Raw genomic sequence first — 19,526 nt, forward strand, 5'->3', positions numbered from 1 at the left:
CAAAGAACTCAGCTATATGTTGTGATTCAAAATGGAGATAAAAGCTGGAACAACTAGTATACTGTATCTCCTGTCATTTAAAGCCTTGGTGACATCTCATGGGAAAAGCTTGAAGAAAATTCTACTTACATAGCATAGATTTTCTGTATATCTTTCCTTTTTGTATTGTTAGGAAAATGTGCATGAACACAGGAGCTTAATTTTTAAGAATCCACTTGAAATCATGCTCTGCATTTGATGACAAAAATCAAGTCCAGAGCACACAATTGTGATGTCAGAAACATAAGAGCAATGACCACATGTAAGGGATAAAGAGCAGATCTCTTACTCACAAATATCCTGTTTCATCTTAAAACGAACCAACCAAAAACCTCAACAAACAGGAAGAGCTATACTGCAAATATGTGCTGTTGGGTATAAACAGAATTGCTTATGATCACCGTGTTTTTTCAGTACAGTCCATGAGGCAACTGAAGGTCTTTACAGTTGAAAAGGAGAATTCTCCTAACTGATTTTTTTTGTGTTTATTCATAGGAGTTATGCTACAGAGGAGCAGGCTGTTGTGGCTAATTGTCTTGCTAACTTTGTGGGCTTCTTCAAATGCTCAGGGTAAGTCCTGAAATGAAGATGAAGATGAAGCTCGAGGCATTTGAAAGCAAGCAGAAATTACAGTAATTTGCAAAGCTAAATGTTGACTTTAAAAATGAGATAGCTAAACCACTGGAGACAATACAGTAATAGCATAATCTAAGGAAAATTTGCTGGATTAAAATAAACAAAATAAGACAAAATCTTTAAAATAAGTCTTATTACTACTGGTACATTTAGATGATAACATTTACTTATTACTGAAAAAAGAAATATATACAAATAGTTTTCCCCTACTGAACATTGACCTAAATTTACCTATTCTTAATTGCTAAAATATTTCCTTCTGTAATGTGTATGTAATATGAGACTTAAATGGACTGGGTGGGCGGGAGCTGCTTTGTCTGAAATTTAGAGAGAAGAAAACCTCTACGGATCAAATTCAGGCTGGGTGTAAAATGGCACAATGACAGATATTCATTTCCATGTGACCTCCTGGTCCAAATTCATATCTGGTGTAACTCTTCCCTCTTCTTGGAGAGCTAACCTGTTCTAACATGGTGTTCGTAATCTGATTCTTCTCTGAGAGTTAAAGTATAGCAGTTAACTTGAAAACCTATGCTTGTAAAAATAAGCATGTGCATGTATATGGAATTTTGTTCACTTTCACTAAGGATTTTTTTTTTACATAAAGTTGCCAAATAGATTAAGATGCTTCTATTTTCCAAGGAGATGGAAGCAATGGGTTTATTGTGCCAAACAGGTAGCAAGCATGCTAGTGTCCATCAAATAGTTAGAATGATTGGATGTACTATGTACACTTATTTTCTCTTATGCCCCTTTTTGTAATCACATTGCTATGTGCTATTGACTTTTGCAGATGGTAACAAGGAAGATGAGACTACATTTGACTTATTTCAAATCAGTAACATAAGCCGAAAGACAATTGGAGCAAAACTATTTCGGGGTCCAAATCCCATCATACCGGCATATCGTTTCATCCGATTTGACCACATACCTCCTTTTAACCCAGAGAAATTCAAACAGATTCTGAAACTCATCCAGCAAAATGAGGGCTTTATTCTTTCAGCCATCTTCAGGCAGGACAGGCAATCCAGAGGTACTATCATTGCTTTAGAGGGCCCTGGAATCTCTCAGAGACAGTTTGAGATTATTTCCAATGGCCGAGCCAACACCCTGGACCTTATATATTGGGCAGATGGCTCTCAGAATGTGATTTCCTTGGAAGATGTGGACTTAGCAGACTCACAGTGGAAGAACATCACAGTACAAGTAACAGGGGAGAACTACAACCTCTATGTTGGTTGTGACCTTATTGACAGCTTCATCCTGGAGGAGCCTTTCTATGAACAGCTGAAAGCAGAGAACAGTAGAATGTATGTGACAAAGGGGTCCATTCGAGAGAACCATTTCAGGGTAGGTAACATGAAAGAATTAGGGGCTGTGGTGAGGTAAAGAATTTAGCTACATTTAATATTAGAAGATAATGGGCCCATTTCTATTTTCCTTTGCACTCCAAAGTCAATGGGGAAGCAGGGGTGAAAGGACAGAATTTGGCCCAATGTGTCTTTTAGTTAATTGCTTAGGATGAATTATCTGAATCTTAGTACTCATGAAAGTGAAGGATTGACACAACACAGTCTAGGGCCATGCAAAATGCACTCCATCTCTGTGTAGGCTTCCCCATGCAACAGGTCAGCATCCATCAACATTTTTTCCTATTTGTGAGCCTTCCTCTAGCAGGGAGTGTCAAGCATGCTACATTTTATGGTGAATTTTAGAGCTGGTCAAAAATTTTTCAACAGAACATTTTCTGAAAATAATGGCTCAGCGAAAGTGAAACGTTTCACGAAATGTGTCGATTTTGATAAAATTTCATTTCAAAAGACAAATTTTACAAAACATTTAGACAAGGTTGCAACATTCCATTTGAACCTTTTCAGAACAGGACATTTTGATTTTCTGGCTTTAAATGATTTTGTTTCTATTTTAAAATTTTCTTTCATATAAAATAAACATTTAAAAGTCAAAATTGGAACGAAACATTTTGATTGACCAAAGATTGTTTTGTGTGTGTTTCTGTGGGGCAGGGGTGGAGGGAGGGGGGGGGGGGGAAGGAATTTTGTTTCAAAATTTCAATTTTTTAAGTTTTATTCCAGTTCAGAATTCTGAAATATTCTGAAATTGTGGATTTTCCTGCAAAATGAAAAATTGACTTCCTGCCCTGCTCTAGTGATTTTGTACAAATTTTTTTAAGGGCTAGGTTGAGCTACTCAATTCTTTTTATTATACATGAACTCAAACATGAATTCTTGTCTCTGGAGTTGAAAAGCCAGTGCCTTTCAACTGACTGTGCCATCTGGCCTCCAGTCTGATAACTGGATCTCTAACTGAATGTTATGGAATTATAGATTCAAACTTACAAGACTGTGGCATGAAAACAGCTAGTCAAATATTACTTTATTACGACTCATTCTGAAAAAAACCACACTTTTTTTTGCAATTCATTAGTATAATAAATAATAATGTAATCAAATTATCAATGTTAACTTTTAGTATATTTCTCACGGATTGTATCATAGGTTACTTTTGAGTATTTACCTATGATTAAATCCAACCAATAGACTGGGGAGGTTGATAGGTGGAGGAGAGTACATACAAAAAACCTGATGATATAAATATTATCCTGAATTGATCTGAAAATTGTTTTCTTTAATGACAGGGTTTAATTCAAAATATTCATTTAATATTTGATACTTCAATAGAGGATGTTCTGCATAACAAAGGATGTCAGAGGAGCCAGACAAGTATGTATATTTTTTCATACTATCATTGGTCAACTGAATCTGAAAATAAAAAGCCCAAGGATCATATATTAACCTCAAACTATGGCATAGCTCCCATTCAAGCCAGTGTGAATTGTGCATGGGGCAGAGGTAGACCATGTCTCTGAAAGGTTTGGAATTGCTGGCAAGCTACTTATCAACATTGTTTGGGAGTGACAAAGCTAATGGTTGTAAGCTTTGCTGTGAAGGTTCTGAATAGATATAATAAAAATATTGCTTCTGCCAGACAATCTGACCTTTTATCCCTGCTGCTCAGATTTAGAATGTTGGGTCTTTATGTGTAGGCTGGGGAAAAGCTAATTATCAAGGAGCAAATTACTGGAAGTTGGAAAGAAAATTTAGTATATGTGCAAATATCCATGTACTTCCATGCGGGAATGTTCTCAGATGATTAGAGCAAGAGATTGGGGATATATCTACACTACATATTACTTCGGTATTAATTATGTCACTCAGGAGTGTGAATATATTGACCAAAGCGCCGGTGTGGACAGCACTATGCTCTCCCACTGACATAGCTACCACTTCTCATGGAGGCAGGAATTATTTAGCCAACGGGAGAACTCTTTCCCATCGGCTTAGAGCATCTTCACCAGAAGTGCTACAGAAGTGCAGCTGCACTGGTGCAACTTAGCTGCTGTTATGTAGACATAGCCTGGAAGTCACACTTTTGGGTTCTAATCTTGACTATTTGACAGACTCACTGTGTGATCTCAGGCAAGTCTTCAAGCTTTAAAGAGGTGAAATTGTTATGTGTCAAGTCTATTCAAGTTATCATTGAAAGGGGCTTTGTGTCTGAATCTTTGTAGGTTACTATTTAAAAAAGTATTAATTGTGCCAGAGAGTGAGTGAGAATGACACTTTAGCCCACTCGTTAGGACATATAGACTCTGCCCTGATCTATACTACAAACTTCTGTCGGTATGACTGTGTTGCTCAGGGGTGTGGATTTTCAGCGACGCAGTTATACTGATCAAAATCCCAGTGTAGACAGCGTTATGTCAAAAGGAGGGCTTCTCCCATCAACATAGCTACTACCTTTTGGGGAGGTGGAGTACCTATGCTGATGGGAGAAGTTGTTCCATCAGCGTAGGTAGCATCCTCACTAAGTATCACAGTGACACTGATGAACTGGTACAGCTGTGCCGCTGCAGTGCTATAAGTGTAGACAAGCCCTTCACAGACTTTAAGTCCAGGAGGGCTCATCATGATCATCTGTGATCACCTGCACATTACAGGCCACAGAACCTCACCCACACACTTCTGTAATAGACCCATAAACTCAGGATTTAAAGACTTTAAGTAACAGAGAATCCACCATTCACACTCTTTTAAACATGCAAGTGATCCATGCCCCATGATGCAGAAGAAAGCAAAAAACCCTCAGGGTCTTTTCCAATCTGACCTGGGGGAAAATTCCTTTCCGACGCTAAAGAACCTGGCTAAAGATTCTGGCTTGCTGACTGGGGAGTCATCCTCCTCCTCTGAGTACTCTAAAAAGAGTGACCAAATGTCTAAATACCTATCCTATTTTCGGCACTTCTCTTGTGTATGAACTTGGTGTGAAACTTTTCCACTAAACAGTCCATATTTGACTAATTCCACAGGATAAGTTAAATTTTTCTGATAATTTGCTATTCCAAGTCTTGCTGCTAATAATAATAATAAAAAAAAATTCTTTCGGCTTATAAGAGAGATCCTTTACTGGAGCATTAATTAAGAAGTCTAGGGGTTTTCTAGAAAGCCAGCATTTTGTCATAAGATGAATCACTTTAATAATTTCCTCCCTAAATTCTTTAAGTCCTGGACACAATCACCATATATGCAAGTATGTTCCCCTTTCCCTCTTAACCCCTCCAACAGAGTGCCTAGCATAAAAAATCTGATGACTCTTAACTGGAGTCAAAATGCCATTTATAGAGTAATTTATAAAATGTTCTCTATGAACTACACAAATTGAAGATGTATATCCCCTCTCTCCTACAGACACCTGCTCATCCAGATCAATTTCTTTGTCCAAATCTCTCCCCCATATTTCCTCTGGGTTGTTTTCTCATCTACATCTTTTTCAGTCAAAATTGTATGCATCTTAGAAATTAAACCTTTTGTTCCAGCTTGGTCTTGCATCAACTCCTCAAGTGTGGTTAAAGGTCTAGATAGAGCCCTTCTGTGTCCAGATTTCACAATAAAATGTTTGGCTAATAAATACTGGCATGCTATATTATTTACATCACATATCTGGTGGTATAATTCAAATCAGTACCCAGAAACAGGTGTCCAAATTCAGTAATCTTAGCTGTTATCCACAACAAATAGTTACTTTGATTTTTCCTAGGGATAAAGTCCTGATTATTAATGAAAGTAGCTAAGGGAGAGGACCTCTGGGTGAATTTTTTAAAATCCTGTTGCTAAGCTGTGGTGGTCTCGATGAAAGGATGATATTTCTTTTTAACCCAACAATTATTATGAATAGCTATATTTGTGCTCTGGTCTTGTTTGAGTTTTACTCATGTTTGGATGGTCTATTGCTAACCCAATCAATCACAACTTTTATTGCAATGCATCATGATAATAAACCAAATTAAGGAAAGCTAGTCCACCCCACTTTGTGGGCTTACACAGAACTATAGAACTCACCCTTTGTCTTTTACATTTCCATACGAATGTTAATAGTGCATCCTGCCGTGTTTTTAATGTCATGTCAGGGATACCAACAAGGATGCATTGAAACAAAAATAGTAACTTTGGGAGGATGTTCATCTTTTCCTATTTAGCCAAAGAAATTTAATATTTGTTCTGTTGCTCCAAGTCTTTTATTACTATATTCCACAGGGAGGATAATTTGGCTTAACAAGATTTTAAAGTTTTTTCACAATATTTATTCCTAAATATTTTAAGAATTCCTTTGCCCATTTAAATGTATGTAGCTGACAACAGTTTGTTTTGATCCTTTTGTGAATATTAATTCCTAAAATTCAGGATTGATACCTGTCCAAATTCCAGAATCAATTGTTTTATCATTTTTAATGAGGCTTGTGGATCCTGCAAATACAACGAGGCATCAATGTTATTTTGTGTTCTAATACAGAAGGCGTTTTGATGCCCATTACCAAGAGGCTATTTCCTCGCATTTATTGCAAATGGCTTCATTGCCAAAGCAAAGAACAAGGGGAATAAGGGGCAGCACCAAAGGAATTGTAATGGTGGAAATTTAGGGGTCTAGGGACTTTTGATTCCTACAGAGCTAGATGGCGGCTGGGCATGGGTTTTAAGGACCTCAGTGGTGCCTAAAGTGGCAGTTAGGCACCTATGTCCATTTGTGGATCTAGCTCTTAGATACTATAGTGATTGGTGTTTTAAATGTGCCTAGGCTTGATAGTTGAATGTCTTACTATAGGCATCAAGGCATATACCTGTCTATGGTTGTGGCACATTTCATTTAAGAAGGTTCCTTTCTCAGGTTAGGCAGGATTGCTGAATGGCAAAAGGGACATGGGAATAGGGAGTAGGAGGGGAAACATCTCATAGCTTTTGTTTCCATACTGAGTAGAGAGCAGATCACATTTTTTATCTGTTTTTTTTCATGGCTCCCTTGTTAGTGGAAGGACTTGTGTGGGTGAAGGGACAGGTGTGAGAAAATGTAAATCTTGTTTTGGTCTATGCCATGGTGCATTCAGAGTAAAACAGAAGGATGGCTTCCAAGATGCCAAAGTTCAGGCACCATCTCACTCATTCCCCAGTAAATGACAAGCTCACATAGACAAGGGTCATATTTAAACCATCTGATCCACAAGGCAGAACTCTGAAATCTAGAGTAATTGATGTATTTAAGAGACTGACAGTACCCTCTCCACCTAGATGAAGATATACTGGCATGAGCTGTTGTGCCAATACAGTGGGGATCTCCAGATCTTCTATATTTGTGGTGGAAGAGTACCAAGCAGGGAAATAGTTTCATCAAAAGTAGATTGGATCACCTCAAAAAGCATGGAACCATACTATAAAGAGAAAGCAGAAGTGAAAGCAGAAGGAAAATTATGACAGCGCTGCATGCTGAAACTAACCTTAGCTGGTGTATCTTGCACACTTCAGCAACTGCAGTTGTATAGTCAACTAGGGAGTTGTTTTGCTACAAATGTGTTCTTTTCCTCCCTCCCCCCCATCTACCTCTGTCAGCTATATCTGGGATACAAACACAAGATCTACAAATCAAATACATTACATATATTTGTTTTTTTAACCCTCTCTGGAAGAAGTTGGGTCAACAGACCAATTAATAATGTTCTTATTTTATTTTACAACACTAAATTGAACACAATGGAATGGAAATTCCTTATCCAAACATGTGAGCTGGAGTCGCATTGTTTTTTGGCACGTGGCATGCATGTGAGTGACATGAGACATGCCACACACATGAATGCAGCTTCCAGTTTCATGGCGCTGCCTATGTAGCTTAATTACCACAGTTGAAAAGCCATGGGTGATATACTAGTCACTTTACTAACAAGTGTAACACACCACACTGTGCTGCATTTCTTAATGCATAGCAGCATAGTGATGGGGTGTAACATTCTGTATTTCAAATCATCTGATGCTGAATAAAGACATGAAAGGAACAATGGATTGCTTTTCAGGCCAAGCCTGTATATGTCTCTTTCAATTTTAGGTACATATTACTGTTCTGTCCCTATTAATATATGGGCATAGGCCATCTTCCCACTATGCACTTTTGCCCCATATTTGTGACAGGAAGAGATTGTCTCTGCCCAGCTCTGGGATGCTGCAATGTGCAGGGAGCTGCCTGCAAGCTCTTCAGATCTGCTTCTGTCTGGGTTGACATGTGTTCTTGCCCTTTCCCTTGACTGGACTTCACCCGTCTGTGTAAGGTGTTTGGTGGAACAAGGCTAGGGCTTTAAGTAAGTGTGGTGATGCTGGACACTAGAAGTATTTGGTCAAGTTTTTCAGGTTCACAGCTTGCTTGGGGACAATTTAATGTTTTAGTTGAAAACTATTTAAAATATAGCTGAGAGAATTCAGAGGGTTTGGAATTGGGAAGATTGGAGCACAGAGACGATCCATGCCTGCTGATAGTGGTGGTGGGGGGGAAGCAGAGTGAGGGCAACTGGCTTCAGCAATGTTACTGAACATGCTCAGTCAGTGTGAACATGCTCAGTACAAGCCAAGTAGCAAATCTGGGGGAGGCATGTGACCCAGCATGCCCCCCTCACTTGTTGCCTCTGTTGAGGGATGTCTTTCTGGAGTCTGGAGAGAGGCAGGAGGTGTAGGATATTGGACCAACATGTCCCTGGGAATATTGAGTAATCAGAAGTACAGAATGGCCCTGCTGCTTCCATGGACTGTTCTGTGTATCCATGGAGCCCTGTATTAGCAGTTCTTGTTGCTTCTTGTGTGGAGCTACCATGAAGATAGTCTCAACCTTTGTGACCTGTGACATTCTTGCAAAACACTTTCTGGGTTCTATCCATCATGAAACAAGCTTTCAGATTATACATCAGGACCTTGGTATTTCAGCACAAATCTAAATTAGGTTTCATATAAAGCTCTTCTCTATTAAGACAATGGTTGTCCTTTCAGGTAAGAAAACAACTAGTTAATCCTTAATGTGGTTTGATGCCAAGACCAATTATTTAAATTAACAACCCACATCTTGATCAAGCCCCAGATGCAAGTCTATCTATTGGCTGAACATTGACCAAGTGTGGCTGAAGTATGGATCTGCACTGGGTCTTCTTGGATTCTTAGTTGCCTCTGGATGTTCAGGTATCAGCAGTAGCCCAGAAACCTTTGTCTCATCTGCCCTTGATTAACTTGCAACCTATTCTTTAGAATTTGCACCTTGAGTTGCCACAGTTATCCATGCCTGTGTTATCTCCAGATTGGATTACTGCAATGTACGCTACTGGAAGCTTTATCTAGTGAACTCTAGGGTTATGTCTACACAGATGGCGGCAAACTTGCTGCCGTCAGATCGATTTATCCAGATCGATTGAGCAGAAGTGGAGATCTGCTCAATTGACCCAGAAATTGACACTACTAATCCACCTCTGCCAGATGGAATAATGCTTCATCGATGGGAGGGCATTTCCCATCAGCACTGCGAACTGAAGACACCACGGTAAGTAGAAGTTAGAAGTCGATGGGAGATACACAAGCTACTCTACGTATCTTGCATATCTGCCGTCGACTGCCGCCGAATTTGGCGGCAAGTGTAGACATAGACTAGGGAACTTCAGCTGTCGCAGGATGTGGTTGTCCACTTACTAAGAGGAGCTTTTTGTTGGGAGTATATGACAATGTCTTCCGCCTTATTCCTGGATGCAATTCAAGGAGTTAGTTTTGATCTATGAAACCTTTAATAGTTTTGGCCCTATCTACTTTAGAGACTTCTATTTTTATTTTTATTTGTATTAAGATGGTTTCTACGGAATCCAACCCAGATTAGGTCTCTATTATGCTAGGTGCTGTACAAGCACATAGGAAGAGACAATCCATGCCCCAAAGAGTTTACAGTCTAAATATACAAAATAGACAAAGGGAATGTGATTATCCCCATTTTACAGGGAGGGAACTGAGGCACAGATAAATTAAATGATTTGCCCAAGAAAGTTTGTGGTAGAGCTGGGATTTTAATCCAGATCTCCTAAATTTTAGGATAATGCATGAAACACAAGGCCACCCTTCCTCTCTCCTTTGCTTATTATATGGCAGCAGAGCTGAGGTGCATGAGCTGACTCTAGATTTAAATGTGAAGTGCCAGGGGGCCAGGCATTATCATTGTAATGCCCTCAATTCTGGGATTACTCCTGTTGCTTTTTTGACAGAGGCCTGAATTTGTTGACTTTCAGCACACAGTGACAGGCCTTTATATTTTTAAATCCTTTCTGAGAGTTTGGGCTGACTAGAGAGGTGGTCCAGGAAGGAGCTATTGGGTTGATGGGTGGGGGAGTCTCACTATAATGTGGGCATTGTATGTATTTTATAAATGATTTCTACGTGTGCATAGAGATTTGGAGAGGCATGTTTAAAAAAGCTAACTAAATACATGTAATAAAATCCCACCCACAGCCACATCAGCAGAATGAGATTTGTGCTTGTGAAAGGATGTACATTTTTACCTTTATATAAACATTTTCAATTTCAGCACCTTTAACTTCCAAATCGAGTCATCTTGCCCTTAAAAAATGAGCAGGAAGCCAGCCCTGTAGAACTGATTTCCTACAAATCCCCAGGCTTCTTCTTTCGCTGATTGCCCAGGGGGAGTAGGGAGGGTGGATTTAATGCTTCTAACATAGTTAGGACTGAACTCTCTGAGATTACAGATGTAATAATGTTCTTAAAATGCTCAGGTCAAGTCAAAAATCTACATTGGCTTGACAGCATGAAATTAATTATCTGAAAAGTATCATATGGGGAATCATGGAAGCCTAATGTTCTATGTGGTAAGAAACCACATTCTTTTCAAAGAGTAAAAGGCAACTGAAGTAAATGGAGTAATATCACAAATGATTCTGGCCCATCATGCCACATATCTAGTTTCTTTCTGTCCTAGTAGCTAAGTTACCATGTTCTTTACACTTTGATAACTGGAAACAATTCAATATAGACTTTGTGTCACAGGGTATTCACTCACCGCGGCGTAACTAAGAATCAAATCAGTTCCCCATTCCCCAAATTTTGTAAATTCCTTTCACCTTTTGTAGCTATTGAGCTGAGCATGAGGAATGATGCTGATACACTTGTGAGCATACGCTATGTTCTGTTGCAATCACTCTGCTCATTTCCCCTTTGGAATATTTAAGAAAGGCCTGAGAGGTCAAATTGGTCTCCTTAAACTGCATTAGACTCTGGGTCACTTTACTAGATTGAGGTACAGTATATTGACACTAAATATGAATGAATCTTCACTGAGAGGCAGGGAAGTAAAGCTTTTCATGTAGCTGAGATCAATATTGGGCCACACCTTGTAGTTGTTATTCACACAAAGCTCCTTTTGAAGTCAAAACTCCTGTGTGTAAGGAATGAATAGAAACTGAGTAATAACCTAAAAAGGAGCAGAGAAGGATTTTAGCCACGATTGAATATCATTACTGTTTGTTTAAAAAAAAAAACTAGTTTCATTAAATAAAACCTTATGGCAGAAAGAGAGTCCTCTTGCCTCAAAATGTTTCGAAGAACTATTGGTGCTGTTTTCTGCCATGCTGATTTCCAGCAATTTGCTATGGATAGGAAGAACTTTTGAACTGTGACTTCAGAACTCTTCCCAAGCCTTTGTTCAATTATCTCTGTATAACGCACCATCAAGTAAATTTTGAAGACTTATAAACTATAAAGTCAGAAGGGACCATTATGATCATCTAGTCTGACCTCCTGCACAACGCAGGCCACAGAACTTCACAGTGTAGAAGTTTTCTAAGGGGCCTTGCCTGTTTCTGTTGAAGAGAATGACAAAGCTCCTGTTAACTTCAGCAGCAGCAGTGTTGGGCCTTAATTATTTTTCTCCATAGTCTTTGTAATCGATGTTTTCGAAACAGCCATGTGTATTTGTGTGCCTGAGAGGCTTTGTTTTGCTAATAAGGAGTTTATTCAAAGTTTCACCCTTAAAACCAGCCATAAGATGAAGCTGCAAAAAACACTAAGGTACTACCTGAGCTGCAGCATTAACTAAGGGAAGGCAGTGAAAAGTCTCTTCTTCCACCAGTGATAGTACAAGTGTCTGGAGTCTCTTACCTAGTCTGTGACTTAGGAGAACAGAGCATGGAAAAGAGAGTTTATATTAGAGGATATTGATTTCAGGCTAAAGGTAGCCCATTCACTGTACCAAAGGAGCTGCATGGTTGAACTGTAAGGGATTTGTGGTGGGTTACACAGTTACAGGTTTGCACCAGGGTCATGCTGATGGTGAATGAAAGCTGCTGTATTCTGACAGCTGTCTGGTTACCTGTGTGGAATGGTTGTTGGTCTGAGTTAATTTCCAGCGAATAGTCAAATACCACAATTTCCACCTTTGTTTTCAGTCGCAGCAGGGAGTCCATAAACTGCAGAGATTAAATTACCTTTTCCGCCTTAAGTAATGTCCTTCCAGATGATTACTGAAGAACATTGGCAGGTCAGTGTGGGAGAAACACTGACTGCACTGTATCTACTAGATAGATAAATAGAGGTCTGGTGCCACAAAGGGGCTGGAAAAGTTATCCAAGCAGAGAAACTATCCAACTAGTATTACTTTGGCGTTGGAGCTGGGATGAATTCCTGGCTGGTACAGCTGGCTCTACTTCCCTTCTGGGTGTAGAGGGTTGTACCAGTGGTGAGAGGGGGTTGGCTGATCCACAGTGCTCTTTGGTGATTCCTAAGTACAGAAGTGCCACTAAGGGTCCGTCTACACTGCAATTAAACAGTTGTGGCTAGTCCATGTCAGCTGACTCGGGTTTGGAGAACTTGAGCTACAGGGCTGTTTAATTGCAGTGTAGACATTCCCGCTCAGGCTGGAGCCCGGACTCTGGGACCCCGTGTGGAGGATGGGTCCCAGAGCCCAGGTTCTAGCCCAGGCCTGACCGTCTACATCGCAATTAAACAGTCCTAGAGCCTGAGCCCTGCAAGCCCGAGTCAGCTGATACTGCCAACAATGGGTGTTAAATTGCAGTGTAGACATACCCTAAGAAGCTGTTACCAGCTGGTTTAATTTAGAAGAGCCACAAGGCTGCTATAAAATGTGCATATGGCTGAACCTGGCCTTGGCCATCCCAGAAATTGGGGGAGCACAGAGGTGGCTCAGAAGCCACCTTAGCCTCTACCAAACTCTTAGCTATGCTATATAATGGTGACCTTATTAGTAGATTTCATGACTATCTTTCCTGCAAATAGAAGGAAGAAGGGTCCTGCCTCTGTGACCCAACTGGAAAGGATAGTCCTTGTTGCCTCATGAAAAAGCCAAAACTTTTCATGACCTTGAGAGGACTAAATGTGTATGTTTTTATGGCATTCTATGTTTTTATTATCTGTTCTTCATAAATGAGTGTTTTACATTGCCAATAGTGCCTTTAAATGATAACTATGTAAGATGAAGCTGGGCTCCTAATTTTGAAAGGGAAAGTCTATAATTGGAACCAGCTGACATTCAACCCCTCTCTTTTATTCTTGGGTATAATTTAGCATGAAGCTCTTCCAAAAGAGCTTCAGTTAAACCCTACCTACAGGTGCCAGTCTATAATTCCAGCCGTAAGCTATAATCAGCAGAAGACTGCTGCATACACAACTGTTCTTTGTTCCCTCTCTCTCTGCTAGCTGAAGTGAACACCATCAACGAGAGTACTGAAATCCTTCACCTTAACCCTGCTGTCACGACAGAGTATGTTGGTGAAAACACAGAGAAGAAGATGGAGTTCTGTGACCGCTCCTGTGAAGAGCTGGGAACTATGTTCACTGAGCTCACTGGCTTGCGCATTGTTGTTAACAACTTAGTTGATAACCTTCAAAAAGTGGTAGGTATCTCCGGACTTGAGACTCAAAAGATATAAAAAGTCAGTTACAGCATGTTGTCTCCCTGTGTCACTTTGCTTAAACATCAATAAAGATGGATAGGTTGTTGGGGGAGGGGAATCCTACATTTTCAAAAATGACTACAAATGATTTGGGGTGCCTGACTATGAAACTTTACTTGGTTTTCAGAGGGCAGGTCTAGAGCAACATTTTCTGAAAATCAGGCCTTTTAAAGATATTTCAGATCAGGTAACCATAAATCAGAGCACCCAAAATCACTACTCATATTTGGCCATATGTGTACTGTATATACATATGTCTATATATGCATATCAATGCGTGTGTGTGTGTATAATTTATATGTTTATCATGTCCATATTTATAGCTAATGGCTAAATGAATGTATGTGAGTTTTATCTTTTTATCTTTCACTACTGCAGTATGATGAAGTGTGTAGTTGCTTAAAGTCTGCCTCCTTCCTAGTTATGACTCATGTTCATACTTTCTAAAATGAGTTTTAATAATTTATTGCATGTGTGGCTGATGGCCGGCTTCCCTCTAGTGGATCTCGTGCTTCGCGCCTGTTGGAGGGCCAGGAAAGTGCCCATCACCCTATCTTCCTTGGGGGGAGAGGGGGGTAGGGACCCGGGCCCACCCGCTCCTCCGGGTCCCAGCCCAGGGGCCCTATGAACCGCAGCAGTATACTGCTGGCTCTGTACTTTGAAGCTGCAGTCTCTTCCCCTGGGCTACTTTCGCCCCTCAGTCTTTCTGGCCTCTCCGGCCCTATGTCCTTGCCACCCCTTGCTGGGCTCAGTACCTCGCTTCAGGGTTCCTCCGCTCTCCCACACTTCACTACTTCGGTCTGCTATTTCGCTCTACTCTGCTGCTCAGCTCAGCACAGCACAGCACAGCACAGCACAGCAACACCTCTGCTTCCTCCACCTTGTGCACTGAATGTTTGGGGGGGGGGGGGAGGGAAAGGAGGGCAGAGCCCTTTTATGGAGCACCTGGCTGATCACTAATTGGCCCCAGCTGGCTCCTAATTGCTCCCTCATGACTCCCATTAGGCTGCAGGGAATAAAGCCCTGATCATCCTGGGGCTAATATACCTCCCTTCGCACACTCTCCTGCTGCCCTCTGCCCTTGATACATCACACATGTCACAGGAGTAGAATTATTTTCCCCTCTGAAGATGATGAACTACATTGGAAAAAAAAATCTTTTACAGTAGATTTTATTGAACACTATGTAATCACGATCATAATATTAGCTGAAAGAATTGTACTCTGTGGTACAGTAGCTGAATTGTGTTTTTCCTCATGGCTAAGGTACATTAATGCATAAAAAGTAATTTTTCAATCAGATATTAAAGTGAGTGATTGAGTAATAATTTCTCTAGTTTTTGATTTAAGGCACTTTGACTACAAGTCAAAACACACCTATTAATTAGTTAATTAATTAACTAATTGATTTGTTTAATCTTTCAGTCTGAGGAGAACCAAATTATGTGGGAATTGATCGGTCCTAACAAAACTCTAAAGAACCAGTCGGTCTGCTGGCAGGACGGCCGTGCCTTTGCAGATAATGAAAACTGGGTGGTGGATAGCTGCACCAAATGTACCTGCGAGGTAAGACTATTGAAGGATTCCCCCTATTTCCAAAATGGACAATGGACTGAATCCAACCTGGCTACTCAGTCCTGTGCCAGCAGCCAGTGTTTATTCAGGGCCTGATCCAAAGCACATTGAAATCAATAAACAGACTCCACATTGTCTTCTAGGGGTATGTCTATATTGACAGCAGCAAAGTCGCTGCTGCCAGATCGATCTTTCAGGATCAATTGAGCCGTCAGTGTAGACCCGCTCAATCGATCAGGAAGTCGGTTGATTAAAACCATCCCCTCAAGTAGCGTAGTGCTGAGTCAACGGGAACTGCGTTCCCGTCGGCGCAGTGCAGTGAAGACGGCGCGCAGAAGGGAAGCACAGCAATCAACGGGAGTTACGCAAGCTACTCTGCGTAGTTTGCGTAACTCCCATCGACTGCCGCCGAATCTCCAGGTAAGTGTAGACCAGGGCTAATAGACAGTCCTGCAGACTTATACTGGTAACTTGCTTAGTTTTAAAATATTTCCTTTTATAAAGATCCAACCTCATTAAATAAAATATTTTTGTCTTATAAAATGATGACAAGCAAAATCTCTTCAACATATGTATAGAATTTTCCCTGGATATATATATATGCCGGTATTTGAAAATGAGCACAAGCCAATACGTTGCTTTCTTTGCATTTAGAATTCTAAAACAGTGTGCCATCAAATCACCTGCCCAGCAGTGTTTTGTGCTAGTCCATCATTTATTGAAGGTGAATGCTGTCCTGTTTGCTTTCATTGTAAGTACTTAACAAAAGGAAAATCCATCTGTTTGGCAATTTTTTAAAACCTACTTTACTTAAGGGGTGGGAAAGGAAGAGTTAAAAAACAGTCCAGCCAAAGAAAAATCATATTATTTAAGCATCAGGATAATGAGGTTTAACTGCATTTTTTTCTGGATGAACATTTCAATTTCTCATTGTGTATTTTTGCTGTTCTTTCTTTTCCTTACTATCTGGTTAAAGTAGATTGCAATCAGAGTAGATTAGTGTGCCTGCCATTCCCCTTATAGAATGTGTTTAGATTCTAGAGACAAATAGTAATTTCCTGTGTATCAATATAATAATTGTTGGAAAGGCAAAGAATCTCACAAATTCTTTTCTCTTTTGGTTATTTTGAACCCTACAATGCTCCACATATATGGAACAGAATAACAAAAGAATTCTTTCAAGATAGCATGCAGTTTGTGGTTTGAATTTGGAGTGAGAATAGTTTTGGAAATATATCTTGCTCTGGGATGGACAGATCTGTGACAGAAAAAAATTGCAATACATTTTTAATAGTTTGTTTTCTGAAGTGTAATATTTATTAAATCATATTCAGTTCTCTTGCCTATTCAGATCATATAGAGCACATTTTTTCATTGTGCTCTCGATCACATTTATGGTTATGTTGTGTTCAGATATGGTCCAAGCCTCACATTTTGGTTCTGGGTCCCAAAGTATGTGGATGTCTGGCACCAGAGTTTGGGTCAGCCCATTATAGAGGTCAGTCCCAGGTCTACATTTACAAAATGTGAGGGTGTTCAGATCAAGGGATCTGATCTGGGCCAATCTCTAATTATGTTTCTTTGTAAAAAAAATAAAATTCTCTAACTTTTCTGTTATATTTTAAAAGAAAAATCAGAGCCAGAGATCTAGGTAGCAAAGGATAAGTTCTATGAGAAGACACATGAAAACAAAAATCTTATGACAAAAGGAGTTGACAATGTTAAGCAGTTTTTGCTTCTTCTGATCTGCAGCCAAAGACAGTGAAGATGGCTGGTCTCCATGGTCTGAGTGGACAGAGTGCTCAGTGACATGTGGCTCTGGCACCCAGCAGCGAGGAAGGTCATGTGATGTCACCAGCAACACTTGTGTAGGCCCGTCCATCCAGACCAGAACGTGTAGCCTGGGCAAATGTGACAATCGCAGTGAGTGCTGACACCTTTGTCTCCTTATTAACATTCCCTCTGCTTCTCTCTTTCTAACCATGAAGCAAAAAGACTCCTAACCTGGATTTCCTATGCACACTTTAATAGTCAGAACTGTATATATTTTAACACTAATTTATACATTAGTACACTAGTTATCAAGACATATTTTTGTTCCTTTACTTCCCTATCTAATATTCCTCACCTTTTTGTCAATCTAATATGCACGTGTAATGGACAGTCTAGTTTTTGCTTTGTGAAAGGAAAGATAGTAACAAGTGGGACCTCTTGCCAGGCGTCAGCATATGTGCAGTACTGGCTGATTGTTTATCTGCCATCAATCCATGATTTTCAGCACAGTCCTTAAGCTCAGAAGTGTTTAGGACATTGGGAAGAAATACCTGCATGAAGTGGTTATAGAAAATTCTTGTAAAATACTAACTGGTCTTATATTTATTGTATCCACAAGTATTAGACTAAAGGAACACTGGTCATGATGTTATTCATGATGATATTCCTCAACAATTGTTTAAGACAAGTGTTTTCTTATCAACACATTTATTTTTACATTACCTATCCTCTGAACTGAGCTATTCTAGCATCCCTTTCAGTCCTGTGTTGGTGGTTGTGTTTCATAAGTAAGTTATTCTCTAATGTTTGAATCCAAATTCTGGGCTTTGTAGTAATAAAGGGTGGGACACCTATTGTGAAATGGGGAAATCTCTATTACGGGGCTAGCTTCGGAAGTGAATCTCTGTTATGCTCCAAAATGGGATAAGCACTTCCTTATGTTGTATGCTTTTTTTTTCTCTCTGTCAGTACGTCAAGATGGTGGCTGGAGTCACTGGTCTCCTTGGTCTTCCTGTTCTGTGACCTGTGGAGTAGGCAACATCACTCGCATACGTCTCTGCAATTCCCCCATCCCACAGATGGGTGGCAAAAACTGTAAAGGAAATGGCCGTGAAACTAAAGAATGTGAGGGAGTCCCATGTCCAAGTAAGTTTGTGGGCTTACCCCCAAAATGAAAGTCAAATAGAGCTGCATTGGGTCTTCCAATAAGTCAGTCTCTAAATTATGGTAGTCAGTGACACAGGATGTAACCTTTAGCCCTGGAGATGGATTTAGAATTAGCCAATGTTATGTGGTCACTTGGCACTATTCCTTTGCTTTGATTTTTTGGGATTGTGGCATTGGATTCAGAAAAGAATGATAACAAGCAGTGTGGTCTTGTGGGTTGATCAGGGGAATGGAAAATCAGACATTTAGGGTTCTACTTGAGCCCTTGCTACTGATTCTGTATGTAACCTTTTGAAAGTCACGTTGCCTATCGGTGCCTTGGTTTACCTATAATTATTATCATGCTTATCTACCTCACAGGTGATTGGTGAAAATGGTATAGTCTGAGACTTTGCAAACCTCTTAAATTATTATTTGGGTTTAAAAAATTAGAGTTTGGGAACCTTTCCTTCCTGTAATTGAAAGACATATATTTCCCAAGGATAATTCAACTATACAATAAGAAACAGATAAGCATGTTTTCTATCTAAAGGGAAGCTTGTGCTATGTATTAGGAACAGAAGTAGAATCACCCAAAGCCAGGCTGGCATAATATATATATATATATATATATTTTTTTTTTCTTCCCATTGCTTTCTTTTCTCAGAGTCAGTTTAGATGTGTGTTTCAATATGCCCACTTCCTGCTCAATTTCACTTCTTCTTTTTTTTTTTTTTTTTAAGCTGTCGTTTTTCTCTCTCCTTTTCTCAGTTCACAGTCTCTCCAGTCTATCATGGAATGTGAACCCAAGTATGTTAAAGTGAAAGCTGAACTTCTGAACCCACTGTATATTTGAGTGGATTCAAAAAAAGACAAAATGAATTTATTCATCTGTACTTATGAGGCCAAATTAATATACATGCCAGGTGTTATTTATTTATTGAATGCTATCAGTGTGCTTGGTGCTGTACAAAGCATATGGGAAAACACAGTCCCTATTCTGGGAAGTTAGGTCCTG

At 39.8% G+C, this 19,526-nt stretch overlaps 1 protein-coding gene across 1 annotated transcript in view; it reads left to right on the forward strand.

Moving 5' to 3' along the window:
- Positions 1–539: 539 nt before the first annotated feature.
- Positions 540–19,526, forward strand: part of THBS2 (thrombospondin 2) — a 48,835-nt gene continuing 29,848 nt past the window's right edge. The window contains exons 1-8 of the mRNA XM_067535984.1: positions 540–609; positions 1,469–2,025; positions 3,332–3,416; positions 13,758–13,954; positions 15,440–15,580; positions 16,244–16,340; positions 17,342–17,512; positions 18,332–18,508. Coding sequence (XP_067392085.1) covers positions 540–609; positions 1,469–2,025; positions 3,332–3,416; positions 13,758–13,954; positions 15,440–15,580; positions 16,244–16,340; positions 17,342–17,512; positions 18,332–18,508 — 1,495 coding nt within the window. The remainder of the gene's footprint in view (positions 610–1,468; positions 2,026–3,331; positions 3,417–13,757; positions 13,955–15,439; positions 15,581–16,243; positions 16,341–17,341; positions 17,513–18,331; positions 18,509–19,526) is intronic.

This window comes from Emydura macquarii, unplaced genomic scaffold (genome assembly GCF_026122565.2).
Source record: "Emydura macquarii macquarii isolate MOO-44397 ecotype Brisbane River unplaced genomic scaffold, CSIRO-AGI_Emac_v2 contig_3517, whole genome shotgun sequence".
Taxonomy (NCBI): Eukaryota; Metazoa; Chordata; order Testudines; family Chelidae; genus Emydura; species Emydura macquarii.